The following is a 24,872-nucleotide window of genomic DNA, read 5'->3' on the forward strand; positions in this document are numbered from 1 at the left end:
ATCAGTACACAGAATAATGATACAGGAATTGAATAATAAAACAATCCATAGTTGTCTCTATGCTATCGGTAATAGTTCTGTATAATATTATATAATATATAATATTTTAATTATACTGGTACGCTAGTAAACGCTGTAGTAGTATTGTAATTATACAAATAAAATAATAGCATTGCAATAATATTTACAATATTGTGATTAAAATGTAATAATATTGTAAGTATACAGGTATGATAGTATAACATTAGACTATTGGAATTATACTCTAATAACATTGCAATAACACTAATATTGTAGTTAAACTTTAATAACATGGTAATTATACTGCTACCATATTTAATACTGTAGTATTATCGGAATTATATGATATAACATCACACTAACCATCATTTTGTATTGTATATTTGTATATTTAAACTGAAATTATAATGTAATAGCATTGCAGTAATATACATCTAAGCTGAAACACATTTAACAATTTAATGGAATTTTTAAATGTAATATTTATTCATGTCTTTTGTTATTGTTTTACTTTTACACTTTGTCCGTTGCTGTGACACGGATTAACTCAGCTGCTGCGGATCTTAAAGCCAGCTCTTCCCCAGCAACAGGCGCCAGATTTTAACCTTTGTTATATGGTACGTCACAGCTGAATTCAACTCCGTTTCCATTTTTGGATCACCCCCTTGTCGTCACTCTGGTGGACTAGATCCCAATCTCATTGCGCTGTAACTTCCACAGTTCATTCAATCTTTGCCGACGTTCTCTTCCTCTCCCACTAGTCTCAACTTCTGATCCTCCAACACTCCAAAATAAGTGCTGAGTGTTTCACCAAAGCTGCACACTCCCACAGCAACGCTTTTCCCAAACACGTCAGAGTTCACTAAACTCTAGCGCTAAATCTTTCATCGGAACTCGTCACAACAGATTCTGACGGATAAAGTGCCACCGTGTTTCAGCTTGTTAGAATGTGTAGAAACCATATCAGACGATGAACAGATCAGGAGTTACAGACTATTTTTGAAGCTTTATTATTACACACTAGTTAAATTCAGGACAACCTCAAATATTGAATAGACTCCAGTGACCTGGCTGAGAGAAGCATAAATATATTATAAAATGAAATAATTAGCTACGAGTAATTATGCTTGATTTTAGAAACTAAAAGCATCTTCTGATGGGGCATTTGGGACACTGGAAAAAGAAGAACGTTTAACAATAACAAATTAACATCATATGTTGGAAGGTTTGGTAATAAAGGACTTAATTTCTCACAGTTTAATCTTGTGCAGATTTTCACTTACAAAGTGCAAAATGAAAAGGAGAGAGACTATATTTTATCAGGTAACATATTTTGACTTTGGTTTCTTGTCAGGGCTTCAACTGCTGCAGTGCATATTGGGAATTAGTGGGTTATTTGGAATTGTACTTCAGACTTGTGTGAGCAGAGGAAAGATCTGAAAGTTTGTTATAGAGACTGAAACAAGTTTGAAAAGTTTTGCCCAGAGCTCTAGCTAGGGAGCAACACACCCCTGTTCCAGGAGGCTCAACTTTTTAAGAAGCACATATCTGGAATAGATATTCTTATTTTTAAACTTAGCTACACTCGATGCCACCACGATGATTTGTCTACTTTCAAATGTTCAACAACCGTTTGAACCTAATCTAATATCAATTACAGACCTTTTTCCAGACCAGGGTCGCAAAGTGCTTTGAAGGAAAGAGGGTCAAACATATCAGAAAAACTGTCTGTAGTATTGGCTGAGATGAAACGCTTCTGAGACCTAACTTTCAAAGGCTTAGGTTCAGGGATGAAGTCCAGGTTAAACGAGACAAGAGAATGATTACTCAAATGGACATCATGTACAGATACATTAGAAATGTCCAGGCCAAGAGTAAAAACTAAGTCTAAAGTGTGGCCTTTTTGATGAGTGGGTTCAGAAACATGTTGCTCAAAATTAAAGGATTTGTTAAAGTTAACAGTTCTTTAGCAGAGCAAGATGTGACAGCATCAACATGAAGATTAAAGTCTCCAAGAATAAGAACAGATTCCATTTTAATAATGGAAGATAAGAAGTCTTTTAAGAACACCGCCGCAGGACCAGGCGGATGGTAGATTGACACACAATAGAAAAGTCTTGTAGAACCAACCAAGATCATCCGAGACTCAAAAGAAGTGAATTCCTGTATCTGAATCACTTTGCAGGAACAACTCTCTCTTTAAACTGTAGCAAGACCACCCCCAGGACCAGAGAGGCGAGGCTTCCCTAGGACAGCGCGAACTTGCGGGCAGAGTTTGTTTAGATGAATAAACTCTTCCTCTCTCAGTCTCAGACAGACACAATAAATCCAACTTTTCTCTTGTGAAGAGATCATTCAGAGAAAAGGATTTATTTGTAATGGAGCGAGCATTCAGAAGACCCACGTTCAGCACCGATGACGTCACCGATGACACCAAGTCACTGACAGTGGAGCAGAGCGGGATTCTTTCAAGAGAACAGCAGTGGTCACGTGGATTACAGCTGTCACTCACGTTCAACTCTTTTGTATAAACCGAACTAAAAAGAGGAAATTAAAAGATCTGACCACCACTCGTTGAGGTCCGGGAAGATGGCAGTGCTGACGTGTCGTCACACTCTTCAATAAGAGGAACGTTGATCAAACATCGATGATGTCGGATGATGTCAGAGTTCCGGCAGGTGATCGCTGCAGCACGTCTAATCCTGACCTCAACCCCAGATCTCCTTCTCGATCTCTTGTGGAAATCGCCAGGTAACCGAGAGATCATCCGATATTCCACAGAGTCCGTGTCTATGATAAGCAGGGGAGGAAACAGACTCCCGGGACGTTGGTAACTGTTGCGAATGTCAAACTCCTCAAGCAACTCTCTGATGTTGAAAAGAGCATCGCGATCGTAGATCCCTGATGCTTGAGACATATCTTTAGAGATATGAGCATAATATGAGAATAAGTAGTCGACTGTTTTTACCAATAGTAAGTAGGTAAGTAAGTCATTTATTTTTATAGAGTGCTTTTCAAGACCAGGGTCACAAAGCGCTTAAAGAATCAAAACAATAATCCATAAACTATATACTTCAAATGTCCAGAAAACACAGAGACAAACACAGGAGTCTCAGAATATCAAGGAAAAGCCTGCACAAATAAAAATGTCTTTAGATGTTTCTTGAAGTTGGCGTGATTTGAGGAGAAGGGGGGCCACTTTCGAAGCAGCCGCTCAGAGGCTTACCGGAAGTGGAAGTGAGTATAAGTATCCTTCCTTCCATCCATCCATAATTCATCATGGTGGCACAAATGTTGTCTTGGATACAAATTTGAAACTCAAGACTCGTCCCAAACATGTAAAAAAAACTAAACAAAAGAAAACTATGACAACCGTAGTAATAGTGTATTTGTACTAGAATTAGAAAATCTTTTCAGTAATTCTATAATTAACGTCACAAGCGTAATGAACTATATCAATTCAAAGATATAGTCAACATTATGTCGTAATACACAGATAATGATCACATGACACAGCTTAAGTTAGTATTCTGTAACATCGGTAAAAATATATTTAAAAAAATCATTTTGAAATAAATAATAGTTCAATGACATTCTAATTATCTAGGAAAATTGTAATAATAGGGTTGAAAGGGTTATATACCGGTGAATAGGATTATATACTGAAGAAATAATCATTCCAACAAAATCTTTAACCTTAAAAGTTGTCACATTATCACATTTCATTTGCTTTAATATATATAGATATTTTTTCATTTCTCTCCAATCACAAACTTATCAACCACCTTGGGTTTCTCGAAAGGTGCTATCAAATAAAAAGTTTTATTATTATATTACATGATGTACTTTTATTTTCTAGAACTCTAAAATATGTTTTCACCCTTTTGTTTGCTTTAAATCACACCGTGATATATATTGAAGTGAATTCTACAGAGGACAAATATTTCCGAAAAATATATTAAAGAAAAAAGAAAAGGAATATCGGAAAAGAATAGACATAAACAAAAATAGTAGCAAGTTCCCCTCATTCTTCATCCATATTACCAATAATCTGGTGGATTAGACCCTACTCTCACATCTTTTACATTCCCAGTTCTTCCAATTTGTGCAAACACACTTTGGGATTGGAATATCCCCAAGGCCATTCAAATACAAAACGTATAATATGTCATGACATTAAACGTAAAAGTACATGGAGGTTCTGATAGTGAGTCTATTGTAATAGACCACTTCTTTGTTCAGTCAATGTCTCATCAATAATAATCGTACACATTTTCAATGTAACTGCATGGTATTCACAGTTTTCTTCTGAAAGAAGGACAAGAAAAACTTTTGATCCGACTTTTCCACTCTCACAGCAGCAAGATAATGACCCGGCTAAAACAGATTTGAGCCGTTAACTGTGTGAGTAAAGCCGGCAGCCTTGAAAAGAGATTGATGGCGTTTATTGTCTCGACCATTCAAGAAGGTTTGGGGCTCAACATTAGCCAATCGGAGCAGAGTTAATAAAAAGTTCTCACTCTCGGAAACCATCCAAACCAAGAGATGCAAAACTGCATTTGGGGAAATAAAGGTTTGCATTCCTCGGAGAGGGGGAGTTATCAGACAGCAATCATGAGGTTGCAGGTGTGATTCACTGGTCCTCTGCTGCGGTGTCCTGTTGTCCTTGAGCAAGTCTCCAAAGCCCTAATTGCTCCTGGCAAAGTCATGAGGGAGCCTTGATTAAATTTCACCATTCCAGGTTTTAATAAAGAGTAACCTTTCGTTTTTAGCCCAAAACAAAGTCGGGGTTTCTCCTTTCAAGAAGTGAAGGATCCTTAAATTGACTGCGGCTATTTGTCAAGATGGTTCACCACCATCAAATATTTGTTTAATAGCATTTTAAACACACTAAAAGTGTTGGTTTCTTCTTCTGCTACATGCCTAGATTGGAAATATAGGCTAAAAAACACTGTCGAAAGATGAAAGGAAACTGTAAAAAGAGACAGAACGGTGTAAAATATGTGATCAAACGTGACTGTGCACCGGTTCTAGGATGGCAACAGATTTGTTAGTATCAAAGAGGAAGCAGGTACAATTTGAGTTGACCTATTTAGTAAGAATCTGCCTGGTGGCTGATACAAAATGCAAAATAGAGTTTAATCAAGTATTTACATGATCATTATCCATAATCTACAAGAATTGAGATGTTTATTTTCAAATAAGACTTGGATATTGTGAGCACTGGAGCCAGATATGAAAACGAGACTTCTCAAAGAAGCCAAAAGAGACCCTTGACGGTACTTAAAGTCCTTCTCGGATCCAAAATGTGTTTCTTCTTCTTGAGTACACAGACACCACAAGGCTTTTTACACCTCCTTCTGCTAAAAAGTGCTAGTTTACTCAGTGCTTACATTAAATCGGGGAGTGTTATGTGTTGAACTAAAAGCATGGTTGGAGAAATGGCAATTAGACCTGAGGCCATCTCAGCTCATGTGGGATGGGGAAACTTTGGCTTCCAACCTCTTGAAGCGTTTGGGAAATAAAGAAAAACGGAATTTTGAGGAAATTTATACGACTGCTTGACCTTCGCTTGCATTCAAAGTCATGAATAATGTAAACAAATAAGACATATGCATACTTTAGAGCCTCTGATTTATTTATTCTCTGCAGTGCTTAAAAAAAAAAGAAGCATATTTATCAAATCTGCAAAACCAAATAAGCAAATAACTGCTTCAATTTCTATAACTGACAGGTTATATATTTGATTGCCATTTTAAACATTACAGTAAGCGTTTGACTCTAAAGTGCTACGAATACAATGCTATAAATACATTTGGATATTTATTTAGGATTTCTGCCTTTTGATAAATTCAGTGTGAAGGTGTTTTAGCAGACAATACCACTTTAAACATGGTTTTGAGTGAGACACCCCCGGACTACTTAACTTGATTCATTCATTTTTAGGCACTCAGTCCCTAATGGTGGCTGGTGGGGGCTCATTCAGGCGAGAGGCGTTTGACACTCTGAACATGTCTGTTTAAGGAAAAAAACACAAACCGTTCACACACTCACTGATACCTAGAGACAATTTTCCAATCCATCTCTGTATGTTTCTGAACTGTGGGAGGAAACCGGATTCCCGGGAGTAAACCCATGCAACACGGGGAGAACATACTCCAAGAAATTCAGAAAGGTCACAAATTGCCTACCCCCATTCTTAAAGGAACCTTATTTTCTAACAAAACATCTTACTCCCTCTCAGTGAACTCATCATTTAAGGTCCCTAAAATATGGTGTTATTTTCTGCTTTTTAGAAACCATTTTAATTTTGTTTAATTGCACAGTTTGTAATTGCGCCGAATTGCATGTGCAGAAGGCAAGAGCTGCTTTCAGATGGTGTTTAATCATAGGTGTTATCTCAGGCTCAAGGGATACCTCAAACACATTTGTTTTCGGGCCTCTGGGTGACTGAGACCCAGAGATGACACAAGGGTAAAGTTTTAAAAATGAGATAAACTGTTGAGAATGTGAAATAAACCTACAAATCTTGCTAAAAAGGGTTTATCAACTTGAACAAATGTTGTTGCTGATTCTATATTTACAAATATAAATATGACTAAATCCATATTTTCTTCAGCGAGAAATAGTTCACAAATTCTGTATGTCGGGTTATTTAAGATATTTATAGAGAACACAGTGACATCTGTGAGCCAGAAAAGAAAGGATAATAATAGGAAGGAAGGTTTGGACCAGTGGAGGGATGGGACTTGTTAGACGACGAAGGCGCGAGTTAAGAAAGTTCACACGACTCATAATTTGACATGGTATTCATATCGAGGCACGACTGTCAAGGTGTTGGGTTCAATGTAAAAAACGTTCAATGATGTTACATCATGACGGATTGGAAATATTCACATCACTTTGAAGATCTACCGTTTCAATTTAAATCCAAATGCAAACTTAGGTCAACATGTAGCGGTTATAAAAAACTTTGAGTTCAAAGTTGCATTAAGGAGACACTAACTTAACTGCACGCTAACAGTTCAAGACAAGCCCTTTTAAAAGCTTTTCCATTTAAACTTTTGAATGAATAAAACAACTTTGACATACAGTGATGCCGTCCACAGTTGAAAAATATAAAGCGGTATATATTTTTTATGTCGCGCCGCCCTGATGTCAGTGAAACCAGACAGTCATCAAAGGAATATCATCTCCCTGAGGGACATTCACCATCTATTATCATCATAAAAACTACAGCTCTCCTGTCCTCGGCGAGCTTTTCGTCAGGCCTGTGTTCAAGGTTTGACGCATAAAAACAAATGATTGGCGTATCATTTCTAAAAACCTTATGTTCCTGTAATAAGTGTCAAGTCCAGGTTTCCTTCACAGATCGACGGGTTGATTTCAAGCTGCTGTTTGCATTTTTCTTACAGGCTGAAAGCTGGCAAGCTTTTACCAAGTACACCAAGTTAATGGTACTTGGCAGCACATGCTGTCTTTGAGAAGCTCATGAGGGCACACAGAACCTTGTACAAGATCTTAAGTGGTTTGAAATCTGTTTTTTTTTTGGCTATGAAACTGACACTTGAAAAATACTTTTGTGCATTTTCTTTTAAATTGTGAAATTAAGAAGATTTCTGGTCTTTTTGAAGTGAAAGCAATTTATACTCCTGCCATCAATCATCTGGCTAAAACAAACAATTATGACGGCTTTATTCGGATGTGTATTTGTCGACCCACACGACGGCTGAACTCAAACACTGATGATGATAATTAACTCGACGGTGTGAAATAGTGAAATGCTGCAGGTGCACAGGAAGCGGAGCTCTGGTTTTCTGTTTTAGCCTGATTTCCATCAATGAATGAGAAGAAGCAGAACAGGTGTGGCAATTAAAATAATCTTTGAAATGTAATGGGTTTTAACCAAATTGCAATATATATATATATATATATATATATATATATATACATGTATATATATATATATATATATATATATATATATATATATATATATATACATGTATATATATCTGAGGTATTTCACAACAAAATATTAGCAAATAACATACCCTTCAACAACAATTTAGCCTTTAATAGTCATGTATAAAAATATTTCCAAAATAATAAAACATTTTAAACGGGGTCAGGAAAAAAACATGTCATGTCTGGGGCCCTGTACTGTACCCAGACCAAAAATGATGTTTAAAAATACAGATATATTTGAGCATGCTTTCAGGTGGATGCTTTGCTAACATAACTGGCATTGCTGCCGACAATCTCTCACAAAATCGATCAAGCAAGCTAAGAATATAACCATGATGGCTATTTAATATGATCTATGTTGGAGTCTTCAAAGAATGAGCTAAATGTTGTCTTCTCTGTGCAGCTTCTTCACTCTCCTGCACCACATATATTTTTGTTTTTCACTTTTTGAAAAACTTTACAAAGTATTCATGAAGAGGCCTTAAAAGCCAAAAACTACAAAAGAAAACCGATGCTGGGAGGAATGTGTGTTCAAACTGATAATTTGCGAAAGCTGGAATATGAATATGAAAGCACATCAAATCAACTACAGTGCAGCTTCTGTGACAAATGTTTTCAGGACATGCAAAAGTACTTCTCGCCAGCAACAACTGTGGAGCGGGAAAAGCAGCAGCCAGAGAGGGCATTACAACGGCGTGCGGTTGGTGTGAAGTGGAGGTTACCGGGAGACAGAGGCCGCTGTGATGAAAGAGTTAACCGCATAAAGGGAAAAGATAAACACATTACTGCCTCGGTAGTCGCTGTGAGTAACATAATGAACTCCTAATCGTTGCTGAGGGTGTAATTCATCTATGAAATCAGCAGCAAATTGAGATGAGGAAAATCAGTTTCTGATCCATCTCATGCAGCAGCTTAGCAGGGAGGATATTGAGCGGTGCACATCTCAAAAGGTTACAAGTAACACTTTCCTGTCAGCATCGATATTCTGTCAGCGGAAAACTTCCCCTTTGCTCCATCTCGTAGGCCTTCAGACAACACACATGCGTCCGGCAGATGAATGCATCTGTATTCCAGCCACCTCTGCCCAGATAAGCAGTGACTAGCCGAGAAGGTCAAAGTGTCAGATTCTCAATCAACTCCTGTGGCACCGGATGGCAAATGCTTTGTTGAGCATTCGCCCTTTTTCCGCTTCACCCACCTCCATCTCCACCTCCTCATCTTGCAAGTCTCCGTCCACACAATACGGAATAATATGTTAGAGCTCAGGCATGAGCGCTGAGATAAAGGCATCCGGAGCTTGTAGCGTCTTCATCCATAACAATCCTCAGGCGCTTCACAATTCCGGTGCTTAACAGCAACCTTTCCTCTGCCTTTACGTACGATTATTTCTGTCTGTGGTATTCCTGCGTGGGACTGCACATCGCAGAATTTTGCATTGGAAATCAAACAGTTATATAAGGGAGCACCCTGTCCTGTTTTCATTTATATCAGCACGGATAATGAGAGAATGTGTTTGGACAAGATAAAAATAGGCAGGGCAACCGAAAGGAAATATGTCGGCAAACAACAAAGAGAAGGGAGGGGATGAGGAGAATGGACTCACCTTTTCTGCAGACTGGGCAGTGCCAAAGAATATTGGAATGAAAGCCAGCCAGACGATGCAGGTGGTGTACATGGTGAACCCGATTGGCTTTGCTTCATTGAAGTCTTCTGGTACATCCCTGGTCTTGATGGCGTAGATGGTGCAGGTCACCATCAGCAGAATACTGTAGCCCAGTGAGCAGATGATCTGCAGGTCTGTGATGTCGCACTTCAGGACCCCCCGCGCCAACATGGGGTTGATGGTCTTCTGCTCATCATAGTCAATAATGGTATTGGGCGGGTCCACTGCGAACCACACCAGCACGCCCAGCAGCTGCACGCAGATCAGACTGGAAGTGATGGCGATCTGTGACGTCGGGCTGATGAAGCGAGGGGCAGTGACCGTCTGCTTGCCTTGTTCAAAGATCCGGTAGATGCGGTTGGTCTTGGTGAGCAGCGCGGCATAGCTGATGCACATGCCCAGACCTAGGAAGATCCTCCTGAAGGCACATACCGCTACGTCCGGTTTGGCGATCATTAGGAATGTGATGATGTAGCACAGAAAGATGCCAGTAAGCAGCACATAGCTCAGCTCACGTCCCGAGGCTCTGACTATAGGCGTGTCATTGTAGCGCACGAACGTGGCCATCACGAAAATGGTTGCTATGATGCCGAGCATGGCCAGAAAGACTGGCATGACTGCCCATGGAGAGTGCCACTCCAACTTGACAATTGGGATTGGCTGGCAGGCAGTTCTGTTGGGGTTGGGCCTCATGTTATAGGCGCACAACCTGCAGGAGGTCTCGTCGTACCGATACTGATATCCATCGCAGAGTTCACAGTGCCAGCAGCATGGCATGCCCTTCACCTTCTTCTTCCTCTCGCCGGTCTTGCAGGGAAGGCTGCACACTGAGATAGGAACCTCCAGCTCCCCGTCTGGCCACTGAAGCTCCTCCAGCTGCGAGAGCGATGAGACACAGACATCACAGGGAGGTTAGTGACAGAGCGATAAGAAGTTCCATGACAGATAAAAAACCCTGGGGTAGGAAAACCCATTCGTGACAGATGTAAAATCCTCTCTGTGCAACAGGTCTGACATTTGACAGAGGACATCATCACTACACCACGATATTTCTAGGAATAAAAGCATTCGAAAAGCACTCGAACATCTGCGAGAGGTTACAGTTTACGGGAAACACCATTTACTAAGTCTCAGCATCTGCCTTGTTAATTTCTCAAAGGAATCTCTTTTGTTTCGACTTCAGAGGAATTGAGATTGCCATGGAAACAGTGCTGCCTTTGAAAATAAAGACGCCAGTAGAAATTGTGTTTTGTTTGAAGATCCAGGAAGGTACAAAAGATGCAGTGGACAGGGATATGACCGAGAAATGTGTTTCTATTAAACCATGTTATTGCTTCAATGAGGTCAATCAATACATAAAGTATTTTATATGATCATCCTTCTTAACCACTTGACCATCTACTCAGATATCAACTTCCATCTTTCATATTTGCTTCCCCAACTGGTTAAAGAATTCAAGGGCCCTGTGAGAAAACTTTCACTGATGAAGAACATGTTCCTGTAGCACAAACCAAACATCTATTAGCATCAGTTCCACGCAAGCGAATCACTTCTTGGCACACAAATCCCAGTTGTATTCTAAAATATGACACGGATTGGATTAAAGAAATAAGAAGAAATAACTTGTCAACAGGGAGTTGCGATCTAGAAATGCAGAAACATTTAACAAATATTAAGAATCAAGACCCGTGCTGACAGACAAGTGGGACATTTTTGTCTCATCAACTCATAATGAATGAGGGAATAAACTATGAACAAGCATAATGAGACTAATAATGCTTTCACTTAAAAAATGTAAATACATCCAGCAAATGTTGTTGTGCCTTCACAAGCCTGAGGTATTCTTGTATCTAACAACGGTAAATTTAATGGCGGCATTTACGGCTTGTGTCGTGGCACAATAAATATTGTGACAGACATCCTGTAACTACAGAAATACATCTTGCAAAGATCAATAGTGCTCGAGCTTATTAGTGTGTATATTCTGACCTCAACTCTGACTTGCATGGGAAAATATGTGTGGCTAGGGAGGATGCAAAAGATAAAAAAAAAAACATAGGAAACAAACCTATTTGCATTTCCCTTTAACTCACAGAGAATAAGCCTAATGAAACCTGTTGAGGATTGTTGAGGGAAACAACATAAATAAGAAGACGCTGAAGTAATGTGCCCTTGATTTGCAAATGTTGAGGATTAAATAGCCAAAGAAATCCCTCTCGTCTTTTCAAAACAACACAAAAGTGACATTTTGACAAAAAGGTTGATGTGGTCTGGCTAACTGAAATTACATTTTGGCAGGAAATCACTTGCTCGACACCCCAGTCTAGCAGAACAGGAATAAACATTTGCGAAGATTTTTTTCAACCCATTTTTTTCAAAAGAATAAATTATAATAAAAAATTATAATTTAGAAGATATTTCTTTTTATTTTGTCTGTGGATCTGACTTTACTTTGTGTTGATAAAGATCAACGAATGTGTTGATTTAAGTGCGTCTTAAATAGATGTTATTGTATCATCAGTATGTGTCTGTTTGTACAAAACTCTCTTTTCATTGAAATAATTACATTAGAAAATGTACTTAAGCTCCTCCAAACACTGAAAACACTTTGTTTTTCTGAAGATTAAAAGTTTTTTTTTACCATTACCACACCCACTCTGCTGTGATTGGTCAAGCATCAGTCATCGATCCCGGAAGTGTCCACCTCCAAGGGACTAAGGGGTATAAAAAGCGGGGTCTGATTACAGCTGATAAGGGTCATTATAACATCATAATGGTCTCCGCTCTTGTAACATCTCGTCAGTCGTTTTTCAGACACATTAGTTGCCCTTTAAAGTACAGCTAGTTCCTGTTCCTCATTGATAACTGTAAAGTAACTAACAGTGAGCAAGAATAAGAAAGACACATATGTTTGTATAATTTAAATTTACTGAAACATACACTGATTTATTCCACTCTAAAGTAACCAAGTTTACCTGTCAGTTCGTGTGTGATACTCAGATGACAAATGAAGACCTCAGTCATTTTATTACTTTATAACCAAAATAGTATGGATTCAGGCTACAGTCACACACAAGGAAGGTTGTGGGTTTGATCTCAACTTGAGCCGTTTCCTTTCTTTAAAGTGTGTACTTTTTTTCCCTCTAATTTCTCTGGTATAATTGAGTCTATAAATACATGGACAGGCAACGTGTTAAGTGTCTCCTCTTGTCCCTAGTATCCTAGTTTAGTAAAAATCTTGAATCTTCAGGAGCTCTTCTGATCCTTTCTGTATTAACAATTGAATTGGAAGTAAAATTATAACTATTTGAAAAGCAGGTGGCACTATCTTGACTGTGATAACGGAGACGAAAAAATAATGAAGCTCACAATAGCTCTCTTCATAAATCCTTTTGAATCATCAATTGAACCATATCAGGTCTACTGCTAAATTCTTCCCGCTCACATCGGAAATCGGGTCATGTTTGTTTTTGAGTAATTTTACTGACAGAGTGGGAATCTGATAGCAAAAAACTTCACGTACAAGTGAATTATTAATCAGTTTAATCTGGATTCATAGTTTTTTAAAACATCAAACTAACCCAGATGGCTGCTAGTGCAATGTCTACTATGACATTCATTTCGAGCTGATTAACTTAAGCAAGAAAGTTCTCTAGAAGACACCTAAGTGGTTAGAGATAGTGATAATGGCCACCGGGCTGTGAAAAAAAAACAACATGTCATGCCATGGAAAACATAATTTCTTTTGTTGCTGCTGTCTTACAGTAAGCCCGTTTATTTTGTGGTGAATGTTACAGGAATGTGTGGAAGTGGTATTGATCTGTTTTGCGATGAGATAATCTAATTTCTGCAGAATGCAAAATAATTTAATTATTATGGTTTTTCACTCATACTACCTTTGTGGCTGTAGATGGATTTCAAGCCATCAGCTCATGTACAGGCAGATCGTTCCTGATCGTCGGTGAGAACAGATCTTGTCGTGGTGCTTACACTGCACATATTTCCATTTGGACAGACCACGGATTCCATCACGTACAGCAGGACTCCAGTTAGGGACACAAATAGCACAAAAGTGGCAGCTGCCAATAATTGTCGTGCACCTTTTTCCCTGCCTGCACACACTCCCGTACTGAAACACACTCGTGTTGTGTGCACCTGTATGACAAATGTGTTGTTTCTGCGCTGTCTGGGTGGATTATGAGCCGTCATTTATCTGAGGCCATGAAGGTGCCATTTGTTATTTGGACAATGACTGGTACTCTCTGGAAAACCTCCCGATTACACAGAGTGTGGAAGCGGTAATGAGCCCAACAGCTCTGTTGCTATGGAGACCAGGAGATTTTTTTTTTGACATGTTGGACTCTTACAGCTGCTGTAGTTTTATTTTTTTTTAAATGCATTTTGTAGTGGTGCGTTTAGATAATTACCGGCAGATGTTACAAAACACTTTCTTTATTGTTGACTAAGTGCGACTATGTAAACGAATTAACCATATATATATATATATATATATATATATATACAGTATATATATATATATATATATATATGTGTATAAAGTGCAAGTTGATTTTACCTGAGCAATCCTAAGTATTCATTTTTAGTTTAATATGTTTGACCCAGAGGTACATTATGTAAATTCTACCTCATGATGTTAGCATCTTTCCCATAAATTAATAAACCCTGCATTTTGTACTGCCAGCAATTTCAACCATGTTTGCCCAGAAATGAAATGAAAGTCTTCACGTTCTTTATGCTCCACATGAATCACCCGGGTCGATCCTCGCGCTGTGACAGCCAGATCTATTACAGCCGGCACGAATCGTCACCTTGCGACGGCGTCGCCGCGCCGCTATTCGTTTGGAAGAGCGTGCATTTTAAGAGCGTAGATTACAGTCATCTGATCTTAAAATTCCCGCCGCGAATCGTGTTTATTAATTCAAACTTTCTTCCAGAGTAGTCGAGGGCGGCGGGGGGGGAACCAACTGTGGAATAACACGGGGGACGTGCGGATGTCGCTTTTTAACATCATCAACATCATAAGCAGAATCCCTTCTGCTGAACACTGAGCCGATACGAACTGACATTTAGGATGAAAATGTCTTCCTCCCACTCGCTATCAACTCTTCTAAGCCACGCAGCAGCAGGAGTCCTCCGATGCAATAAGCAAAAGCAGAAAATAAATGCAGCAGCGAAAAACAATTAAGTTGATTTACTTCCTCTTATTCGCCTCCTTTTATTGCTGAACCTCGAGATCAAGTTGCTTTTTCAAAAACTCTATAAATCAGAGAGTAACTACCTGTATCTTTCATTGTTACTTTTCAACGGTTTTTATTGGTTATCAAATGAACATATGATTAATTCAAGGCTTGTCATAAATAATTTGTTGCCTAAAGCATGCTCCGAAGTCAAGGTCATCAGCAGGAAAATGGAAGGAAATAAACGGATGATTATATTTTCTTAGTTGTCCATAAATGAGGAGAAGGAGCAGATTGATCTGATGCTGGGAATTGGCAGCGGTGAGAAACAAGCTGGTTTAATCTCACCATCAATTTGGTGATAAAACAAACAAACAAACAGATCAATTTGGCTGATTTGTTTCTGGCTTGATTAGAAAAGACAAAGAAATGAGGGTATTCTTATCATTTTTATGGATTTGCTATATTTGAATTGTCTCTCTGCTTTTTCGGTTTTCCTGTTGAATCATTCAAGTTAATGAAGTTTTAAATCAGGTCCGGATAGTTTGCCTCCCATTTTTCCAACTGCTACTCTTAAGATCGAGGTTCTTAGACTACTTCAAGTTAGATACAAGTAACCAAGGATCTTGTTTGTGAGTGAGGGAAGGGTCATTACAAAGGATTTAATCATATAAAAATCTATCATCTATGGTAACACGTTTTGTTCATGATAAAAAGATGAAATCTTGTGTAAGATTTTTCTCTTAACCTAGGAGATGAAGGTGGTTTCTGGGTAGATTGATGGAAGTACCACTTCACTAAAGTTGTCCCCCAACAATCTAACGAAGAAAGTAGATGCACCTTCTTCGTGGTTGACTCCTATAAAGGTTTCTTTAATCCAGGCTAATCCAAACCACCATCAAAGGAAAAATAAAAATAAAATAATAACATGTTGTAATCCTACACTGGCAGAGGAATTTGTTTGAAAAATAGACGTTAGTGGCTTTCAACAAGCAGCCATGATGGTTTCTTTCGAAGGTTATGACTCGATTGGGTTATCGAGGTTTCTTTTTACTGCTGTCACCATTAGCTTGCGGGTGAGCAAAACGAGTCAATGGTATACCTGGCAGAAATAATTGCTTGGCAGGAGGTCTGTCTCTGCTCAGTCCAGTGTTGCTACACACACGGAAATACCACAGCAGGTACTCTTGTAGCCTGGCAACATTGTAGGATATATATAACATAGGTCTGTGTGTGTGTGTGCGTGAGTGTGAGTGTGTGCCAGAAAGGAATAGCACGAAGACTTCTCACCTCCCAGTGAAGGTTTTAGGAGGGAGGGCGCCTTTTTAAAAAAGATCAACTAATTTGTTGATTTAAGTGTGTCTTAAGTAGACGTTAAACCTCTATTGTATCATCAGTGTCTTTTTTTACAAAACTCTCTTTGCATTGAAATATTTACGTTAGAAAATGTGCCTAAGCCCCGCCCACTGAAAACACTTTACCATAACCACACCCACTCTGATGTGATTGGTCAAGCATCAAGGTTTGTAAGCGTGCGTCATCAATCCCGGAAGTCTATCTCCTAAGGACTCGTTGTATAAACAAAACTGGTGTGATTGTGTCGCTCTTGTAACCTCTCTTTCGCCGAGATTTCCGACTTTACTAAGCAATACAGACTAAATAAGGGAGATTTCAAGAATTAAAAAGGGGTTAAAAAAATTGAATATGTCAAATTCCACTGACATTCACACCATATTTAAAAGATTTTAAATGGTTATTTGGTATTTAAATGTATTTTTTATATTATTTTTTTTATATAATTTTTTCATTTATACTAATTTAATTGTTTTCTCTTCTTTAGACTTCTTTAGCTAAACCAAACCTGGGAGAAACTCTATATATCAGCAAGTATCCCTTTATACATTTAATAAAGAGCCTCTGGGACTGATTAGGAATATTATTATTTTTTGAAATCCTAACTTTGTTCTATTAATGCGTTTTTCAGTCATACATTTATGTCTTCGAAAAGATGTGAATGTTATCAGCTGAGGGAAAAAAAAGGCATGGTTTCCCCTTTAAGCAAAAAATGGCTCACGCTGCACCTTTTCTGCACATAAAATACTCAATTAGACAGCGAATAAAAAAATGTCTCCACCGCCCTGTCCTCTCTATTTGAGATGCAAATAATGTGACACAAAAGACAGTTCAATTTCCCAAACACAAAAACGACTCGCACTATGAAATCCTCGCTGAGTCTAGACATCCCATTTAGTCGAGAGCGGTAAAGAGACATGAATGATTTAATTGTCCGTCCACAATGTGCATTCATCATTATCCTCAGTAAATAGTCGTACCCTCAGCTGGAGCGACTCCACCCACTGTCCCACCGGTCTGTACTCCGGGATGGAAGAGTTGGTCGTCTGGAACTGGAAGAGGTCGTAGCGTCCTGGAGCGTCGCCGTTCTTGTTAAACACAATAGAGGTGGCAGCGCTGCCTGCATGGAGGAGCAAAGAGGAGACATTCAGAAAAGACATGGCGGAGCTTTAAAGCGGACCAGGACATTGTGCCGCCCGGGGGACGGCCACTCTCAAGAGCACAATGACAGTCGAGTGAATAGATGTGACATATATACAAATACATAAACTTCTACATTCAGGTCCCGCATTTCCAAATTAACATTTAGTTTTTTTGTTCTTGCACATGAATCATGATTAAAAATAATACAGAATGATTTCAATTTAGTTTCTTAACTTAACCCTTTATAAAACATAACCTTGTAACTCTGCTTTATTGTAGATTATAGATTGTAGATTTCACGTTTTTCATGTTTTTAGATTCACATTTCTTTCATTTCATGGTCCCAAGTTCAAGATCAGCATCTTTTAATTCTGCAGGCAAAATAAATGAAATTGAAGACTTGGAAAATAGCATTTTGAAACAGCTAGTTAAACTAATGCACTGTTAATGTTAGTTATTCATCTTTATTGTAGATTTGTTTTCCATGAATTATTGTGTATTCATTTCATCTTATTTTGACCTAATTCAGGTGATTAAAATGAATAACATCAAAAAGGCCTCTATCATCTTCACCTATGTGACCTCTATTTATGCTTTTAATTTTATGTTCTCCTGTAATAAAAATGTCTCTAATGTGATATTAGAAACTAAATTTGTTAATCAACAAAATATCTACAGAATTGAGAGTTTAAACCAAAAGTAAACCTGAACTCTGTTATTGACTAGCTAAGCTAGTTAGTATACCATTCACCTTAAAAATGTCATTCACTATACATTGTGTAAAAAAAAAAAAGATTATTTCTCCATTCATAATGTATCACGAGGTGGTAAGTTGTTGTCCAAAAATGTTCAGAACATAAGTTAATCAAGAAAATTAAGGTTTGGGATGTTGGCATTCATTAAACAGATAAAAGCAAGAACCCTTGTGACACACATCAGTCGTCAACAGGCACAATAGTTAGAAATATATTGTAAAGTGGTACATCTTTGGGACAAAATTCTAGCTAGTTTATGTAGACTTATATTTATCTGGTTAATTCACTTATAGTGCAACATTTCAATTCCAAGTGTCTTATCATAACAAAGGTTATTTCAAAACACTTCCCAGCAACTCGACAATGACACAATCACAGCATGGCAGTGGCGAGGCAAAACTTCCTTTTAGAAGGCAGAAACCCCGAGCATAACCAGACTCAGTGTTGCTTCCTACAGTTGACTGTTTTTTTTTACCTGAAATCTTGTTTAAGAACAACGTAATTATCTCAGAAAAGGGATGAGCTAAACTGACCCTATCTTACGAGCAAAATGATAACAAATTATACTTTTATTTTTTAAGACAAAATGGAATTTTTTGTTAGAATATCAAATGAATTATATACAAACGCCATCATAAACATTATTCCCCGATAGGATTTATATTTATTTTGATTTTGACATTGTTCAGAGGTCATGGAATGACTCAATATGCTGATGACTGTACAGTGTTCAACGATGAGTGTGTAGATATTAATCACACCGGCTTATTTTTAACCTTCACCTCCGGCCTATAGAACAAAAGTCCTCCCCGCGTGAACTCTTAACCCACAGACTCTTAGTGGGTCGTGGCCGACATAAAACTGTTTGTCCCAGCGTAAACCTCCAAACACCGTGACCTATATCTTGTTCCCGATGATGGCAGGCGTGTGCGACGCTCCCTGACCAATATAGCTCCCCCTCACCTGCTTCCTATGCATCATCACGGAACCTGCGTGGCCACAGGAGGAATTCATCCCCTCATTATAAACATGGCGATTCGACTCCCCGACGCCACAGACATGGTGTCCTATTAAAAATAAGCGCAAACCACCTACGCCTTAAAGCCGAGCATGTCAATCACTCAGCGGACAACAACAGGGTATAGAGGGAGGATAAACAGGTCAGCCAAGGCTTCATACAGTCCCCATCTGCTCTAGCTGTGAAGCAGCCTGTCTTCAGCACAACCCTGAAGATCTCACTAATGAGCTTAGAGAGGACGACGGCACACACCTGAAACATGTCAGGGAAGAAACGCTTGAATTTTCTCCGATAATGGAGTGTCGGGCCAGTGAAGCCAATACATGTTAATGTGCACGAGAATGCACATTGTTATGGGGATTTGACTCACAAGATGTTAAACTGTTTTCATAGAAAAATGTTTTTTCCCCCCTAAATAATCCGCGTAGGGACAAGAAATAAGCAAAGATTGGTTAAGAGATGTGTTGAACTGAATACAAATACAACATTTAATGAGGCAAAATGATGAAAAAAAAGGATCCTTTCTGCCTGTCACGTTTTTCATATTTTTTGGATTCAAATTTCTTTTCCTTTCATGGTCCCAAGTTCAAGATCAACCTTCTTTTAAATCAGGCAAAATAAATAAAACTGAAGAGACTTGGAAAATTGCCTTTTGCAACAGCTAGTTAAATTAATTCATGCACAATAATTGGAATAAACAAATCGACTGTGTTTTAGTTATTAGTTTTTTATGAAAATAATCTCATATTAATAAGACATAAAGTAGCAGAAATAATGATTCATTATTATAATATATTCTATTAGTTATTCCTTATTTCATTCAACGCTTGACCAAAGAAAATAAAAACTTTTTGTTATTTTTAATTAGTTAAGATACTAGCAATATTAACGTCATTAAAATTGGGAAATTAATTACACCCACATATTTCTGTGAGGCGAGTTTATTATTATTATCTACAGTCAAAAGACACATTTTAAGGTGCATTTATTAAGGTAACTTGCAAACTTTGTTTTCTACAACTTTAGAAGCAAACTATAAAGTCAAGAGATATTAGAGGCTCTTACGTAAATGTTTTACGTTTTGATCCTCGAGATATGATTCACATCGTTTTCATTTTATATCATTTAAAAACACAACAACAACATTAAAAGTACATATTGCATTCTCAAGTTAAAAGGTGTCATGCTGGACTAAATTTACAAAAAATGGGACAAGCACATGGTTGACATCTAACATGGGAATTAAGTGTTTTTAATAGCTTGGTCTATAAAAAGAAATAGAACAAACCAGAGCAAGTGTCCAAAATACGTTTGGGAACCTTTTTTTTTTTGTCAGAACAGAGCTGCTGGCTTTTGGGTTGAAGGCCACGGCACTGTTTTTTGGTTGAACGCCAGAGGGGAAGGACGACTTCCCAAAGCGCTTGTTGTTTTTCCCCCATCGCTTTGCTTCCAAGGACATTTGTCAATGAACTTTCTACAAGGGATTGTCGAGGAAAACAAGGTAGACCACAGTGTCGGACGAGTAGAGAAAATGCTTTTAATATGGATCCTACACTTTTAAGTCTTTTTTTTCCGGGAACATGGAAATTATCTGTATATATATATAATATTATATTTTTTATTTTAACATATCAACGTAATATTCTCATTAAACAATAAAGAGGTCCATAAAAAAATATCCATTAAAAAAAAGGGGCTTTTTTTCTGGATAAAAGTTTCACACTTATCCCCGAGTTTTCCATACCACCTTAAACCCTCGCAGGAGCCAGGGTCTCATGCAAGTTCGCACATGATTAGAAACATTGAATATTTTACAACTGTAATTTAAAGTGGAGTAAATCATACTATCAATGTAATATAGGCAGGTAATCTGAGGTGAGTTTCATTTAAAATATAAATATAATATAAAATTATTTGTATCATTTATTTTTGTAAACAAAACACAGGAATCTGTATTGGTGGCAGTACACAATATAAAAATGAAATAATACAAATAAAATAAGAGACCTTACCATAAAACAGCTTATAAATAAATAATTAATATGTGATAAAAAATAAAATACCTTAAATTAAATTAAACAATATTCATGATACGGACAGCAGACATGTTGTAAATGGAGTGAAAAAGTGGTTTGGTGTAAATTAATGGAATTACCAAATGGCTGACAATGCCCTGTTCTTCTTCAAGTTTCTTTATTTATGTACTCTAGTCGACCTAATTCCCGTTTTCCTGCTTCACTCAGAATCTTATTTTCTAATTACATAACAGTCTAAAGGATTGTCGTGCCACCGAGTGCCAGTTGTTGTGTGAGAACAAACATGAATGAATGTATTCGAATTTGAAGCGATGCCTGTAGTAAACTCCCAACTTGGAAAAAAAAAAAAAAACCCAAAGCAAAACTCGGTGGGTGGCCGTCACCTTCCTGTCTCGTCTGCTTCCACACTTGACTTCACGCGGCGTATACAGAGTCTGACAAGGAATTGACGCCCTGAGAACGAAAACTGTGACGCGGCTCTCGCTCTAACCCAAAGGCATGGCAGCTAAAATAAAACTCGTCGCACACCTCGTCGCGTGGAGCGGATAATGAATCGCTCTGTCCAGATCAGTCGGCAGAAATCGGTCTGATATTTTCAAGAGAAGCATCAAGTTTTATTTAGCGAGGTCGCTGTCCAAGATGAATGATTTATGCATTTGCATGAGGCTCTGAAGTAAGACATGATAAAAAAAAAAGGTTCACCGCTGCTGTGCTGAGCAGTGTGGGTGGACTGGGGATCCACTGCTGTGTTGCTCTCGCATTATAATTCTCTCTCTTTTTTCCCCCCCTCTTTTTCACTTTTCGGCTCTGTGGCGCAGTGGGGAGATCCAACAAAGAGCTCTCAAATATACATTAGCAGCTTCACGCAAACATTGTGAGTAGTTTTAAATGAGCTCAATAGAGACTCACAGCTGCAAAGGAGAGGAAGGAAAAAGAAAAATGGCTACAGCGGAGGTGATCTTAGATGTTCGACGTTATTTATTGTCCAGGTCGAAATAACCTCCAGGCAGAGGTAGATGTTCTAAAGGCAACAGAAATCCATGAAAGTCGGAGTAATCCCTGATGCTTCAGGTAGATTGTGCTTTAAATTATCAATCCAACGCATTGCACTGAGTTAAGGTCTCCTCGTGTTCTTCTCAGGCTTTTCCACGGATCCGGCAATCAGACTTCCTTAAGATTTGAAGGAACCTCACCCGCGAGAGATCCGTGCACTGCTGCCATAGCGACCGTGTAGGAGGCAGACATGCTTCTAGCCTTTTTTTCGCTCGCTGACAGAAGTTTGTTTTCACGCATTAAATACATCTGAAAAAAACGAGACCATTTGTCTTCTTGTATTCCACTTGAATGAAGTACTTTCACCCCATTGAAAATAAATCCAGCATAAAGAGGCACAAATGCAGTGAAGTACTGTAGAAGTCGCCAATTGCGTGTATAACGTATTCCTCCCTGGGCCATAAATCTCCACTCTTGTCACAAAATGAATAAAAACACATCAATAAGCCATACTCCAGCACCTGGTGACATGTTATTCATCATCATGAAAACGGCAAATGAAGTTGGCTGGTGTACTCGTTCCTGCTGCTGTAAATACTCGGGCAAAAGTTTATTTATCCACAGAATAAAGATGGTGCTCAGCAGATTCTGCACAAAGTTGCTCGGTCTGGATTCAACAGTCGTTTATTCATGGGGTGTCACGTGGGGGACGAACCGTCCATTAATGAAATTAATGCACATGTTTTCAATTTGCATTTCGCTATTCCTCTGTGGGTTTCTTTATTAGCTCCCACTTTGCTTTGATTAGCACTATAAATAGCAAATAAACACATTTAATTCGATAATCAAAGTCCTTAACGGTTGATGGACTTGAAAATGAAAAGGTCATTTAAGCTCGAGTTAAGTGAAAAAAACAAATGATTTATTATGGCATCAACAGTTGGGAAAAAAACATTTCCCCATTTCTGTTATTACGTCTGCCAAGGAGATATAGGAGGATATAATAATTCAATGGCATAACTTAAAGAGGTTTTGTCATTCACTTGTAAGGCTTTTAAAAAAAATGTAAATGTGTTTAACGTTCCTTCACCAATGACGAAGACAGCGAAAAAAAGGCAATCATAGGGTACAATAGTATCGGGTCCGTCCTATGTTGAGGCATCTGTTGCTCATTACAATTAATTTTGTCAATAGCAAGTTAACAAATGTTTTTTATTGTAGATGCACAGCCAATATTTTATGTGTTGAACTGAGAAACCATCCAAAGGGACCAGTTAGCCAGTCTCCTTCCTAACCAATCAGACTATATGCATCGGAGGAGAAGATACAGAGCAGAGTAGGGGGAAGGGTGTCCCGTTTGTATGTATAGGACAGCACACAGACCCAGAAGTGCCACCTTGCAACCATCATCTGCAAGGAGGGGCACAGAGGAACTCCCAGGGTGTTGCCCAGTCCTGAGACTCCAGTGACACAGAGAGGGCAAGGCCTACCCCAACCACACCACAGGGCCCAGACCCAACACGGCAAGACCCAGGCCCCAGCAACGGACACAGCCCACCAGAAACCAAGACTATTCAGGCAGGAAACAACTGATACTAGCTAAGCTCCGAAACCTCGACGCCCAAGCAGGCAAACCCAAGGCATCCCCCAGCGGTTCACAAAAGTAAGGTGCAGCCAAAAGATGGAGATGAAGTCTGTGAGCAGGGGGGGCACCGAGGGAGGTGCCAAAAAGCCAACCACTCCAGGACAGTAACCTGTAACCCTATGGCCCAGTAATCAAAGCAGACACCCACCCAACCCGCCAAAGAGGACCATGAAAAGACTGGCCAGTTAGACTACGCACTAACACGGCAGCAGCCGTTGCAAGAACCACTCCAGGAGGGAAGGAGGAGTGCTACCAAGTCAGTCCCAGGGTGGGTGTAGCCCAAGTCACAAGGGGTCAGAGTTGTGTGGCGGAATACCCCACACCCCAGACCGGGCCATCACAAATGAACATTGCAGAGTTGTGGTTTAACCATATCCTCTTTGCTATAGATATGTCCGTAACAACCACAACCCCCTTCCACCGCAGTGGGCACCAAGGGACGGCAGCCTTCCCTGGGCGGTCCACAGTCTCCTTACCATCATTTCCGTTTCCCTGTCTAGCAAAAAACTGGGCATACAAATAAATAAATAAAAATCTACCTTTATGTTACAGTGGGGGAATTTTTCAATACTGCTTTAAGAGTAAGTAAATCAACCCCTATGACTCACTACGAGCTACTACAACAAATTCAACTCTATTATTTAAGTACAATTTTTCCTTGTGTGCCAAAACCATTTCTTATGTTATTGTATAGGTTTTGTGGTAACGATTGTCAAATACAATGAAAAATGAGGTCCTTGGCAGAGGTAGAGAATGTCTCAGCGCTTCTCTACTTCTCTATGCCTTTTTTTTTCAAATAAACCATTTATTTGATCCATATTGTGAAGTCGATTCTTTGTGCGTATCCAGACCTGCTGCTCATGTTGTGTTCCTGATGGTGTGTGAATCGTGCGAGGATTGAAGGACAGAAGAGCCGGCAATCTGTGATGGGGGATCATTGTCAGGCGGAGCTCAATGCCGGGGAGATCATGTGTCGAAAATAAGTTTGACCTGAGCTCCAGTATTGAAGAATGACGACGTGACTGACTCTGGTGTCATCCACACCTGATTCACATCTCAAATCACCACTGAATAACACC

General features: G+C 38.8%; 1 protein-coding gene across 1 annotated transcript in view; it reads right to left on the reverse strand.

The window, feature by feature from the left end:
* Nucleotides 1-24,872, reverse strand: part of grm7 (glutamate metabotropic receptor 7) — a 136,947-nt gene that overhangs the window by 18,732 nt on the left and 93,343 nt on the right. The window contains exons 7-8 of the mRNA XM_087780777.1: nucleotides 17,184-17,323; nucleotides 9,593-10,528 (exon numbers count right to left, since the gene is read on the reverse strand). Of these exons, the coding sequence (XP_087636903.1) occupies nucleotides 9,593-10,528; nucleotides 17,184-17,323 (1,076 nt within the window). The remainder of the gene's footprint in view (nucleotides 1-9,592; nucleotides 10,529-17,183; nucleotides 17,324-24,872) is intronic.

The sequence above is a fragment of the Callionymus lyra genome, chromosome 19 (assembly GCF_982586985.1).
Source record: "Callionymus lyra chromosome 19, fCalLyr1.hap1.1, whole genome shotgun sequence".
NCBI classification, from domain to species: Eukaryota; Metazoa; Chordata; class Actinopteri; order Syngnathiformes; family Callionymidae; genus Callionymus; species Callionymus lyra.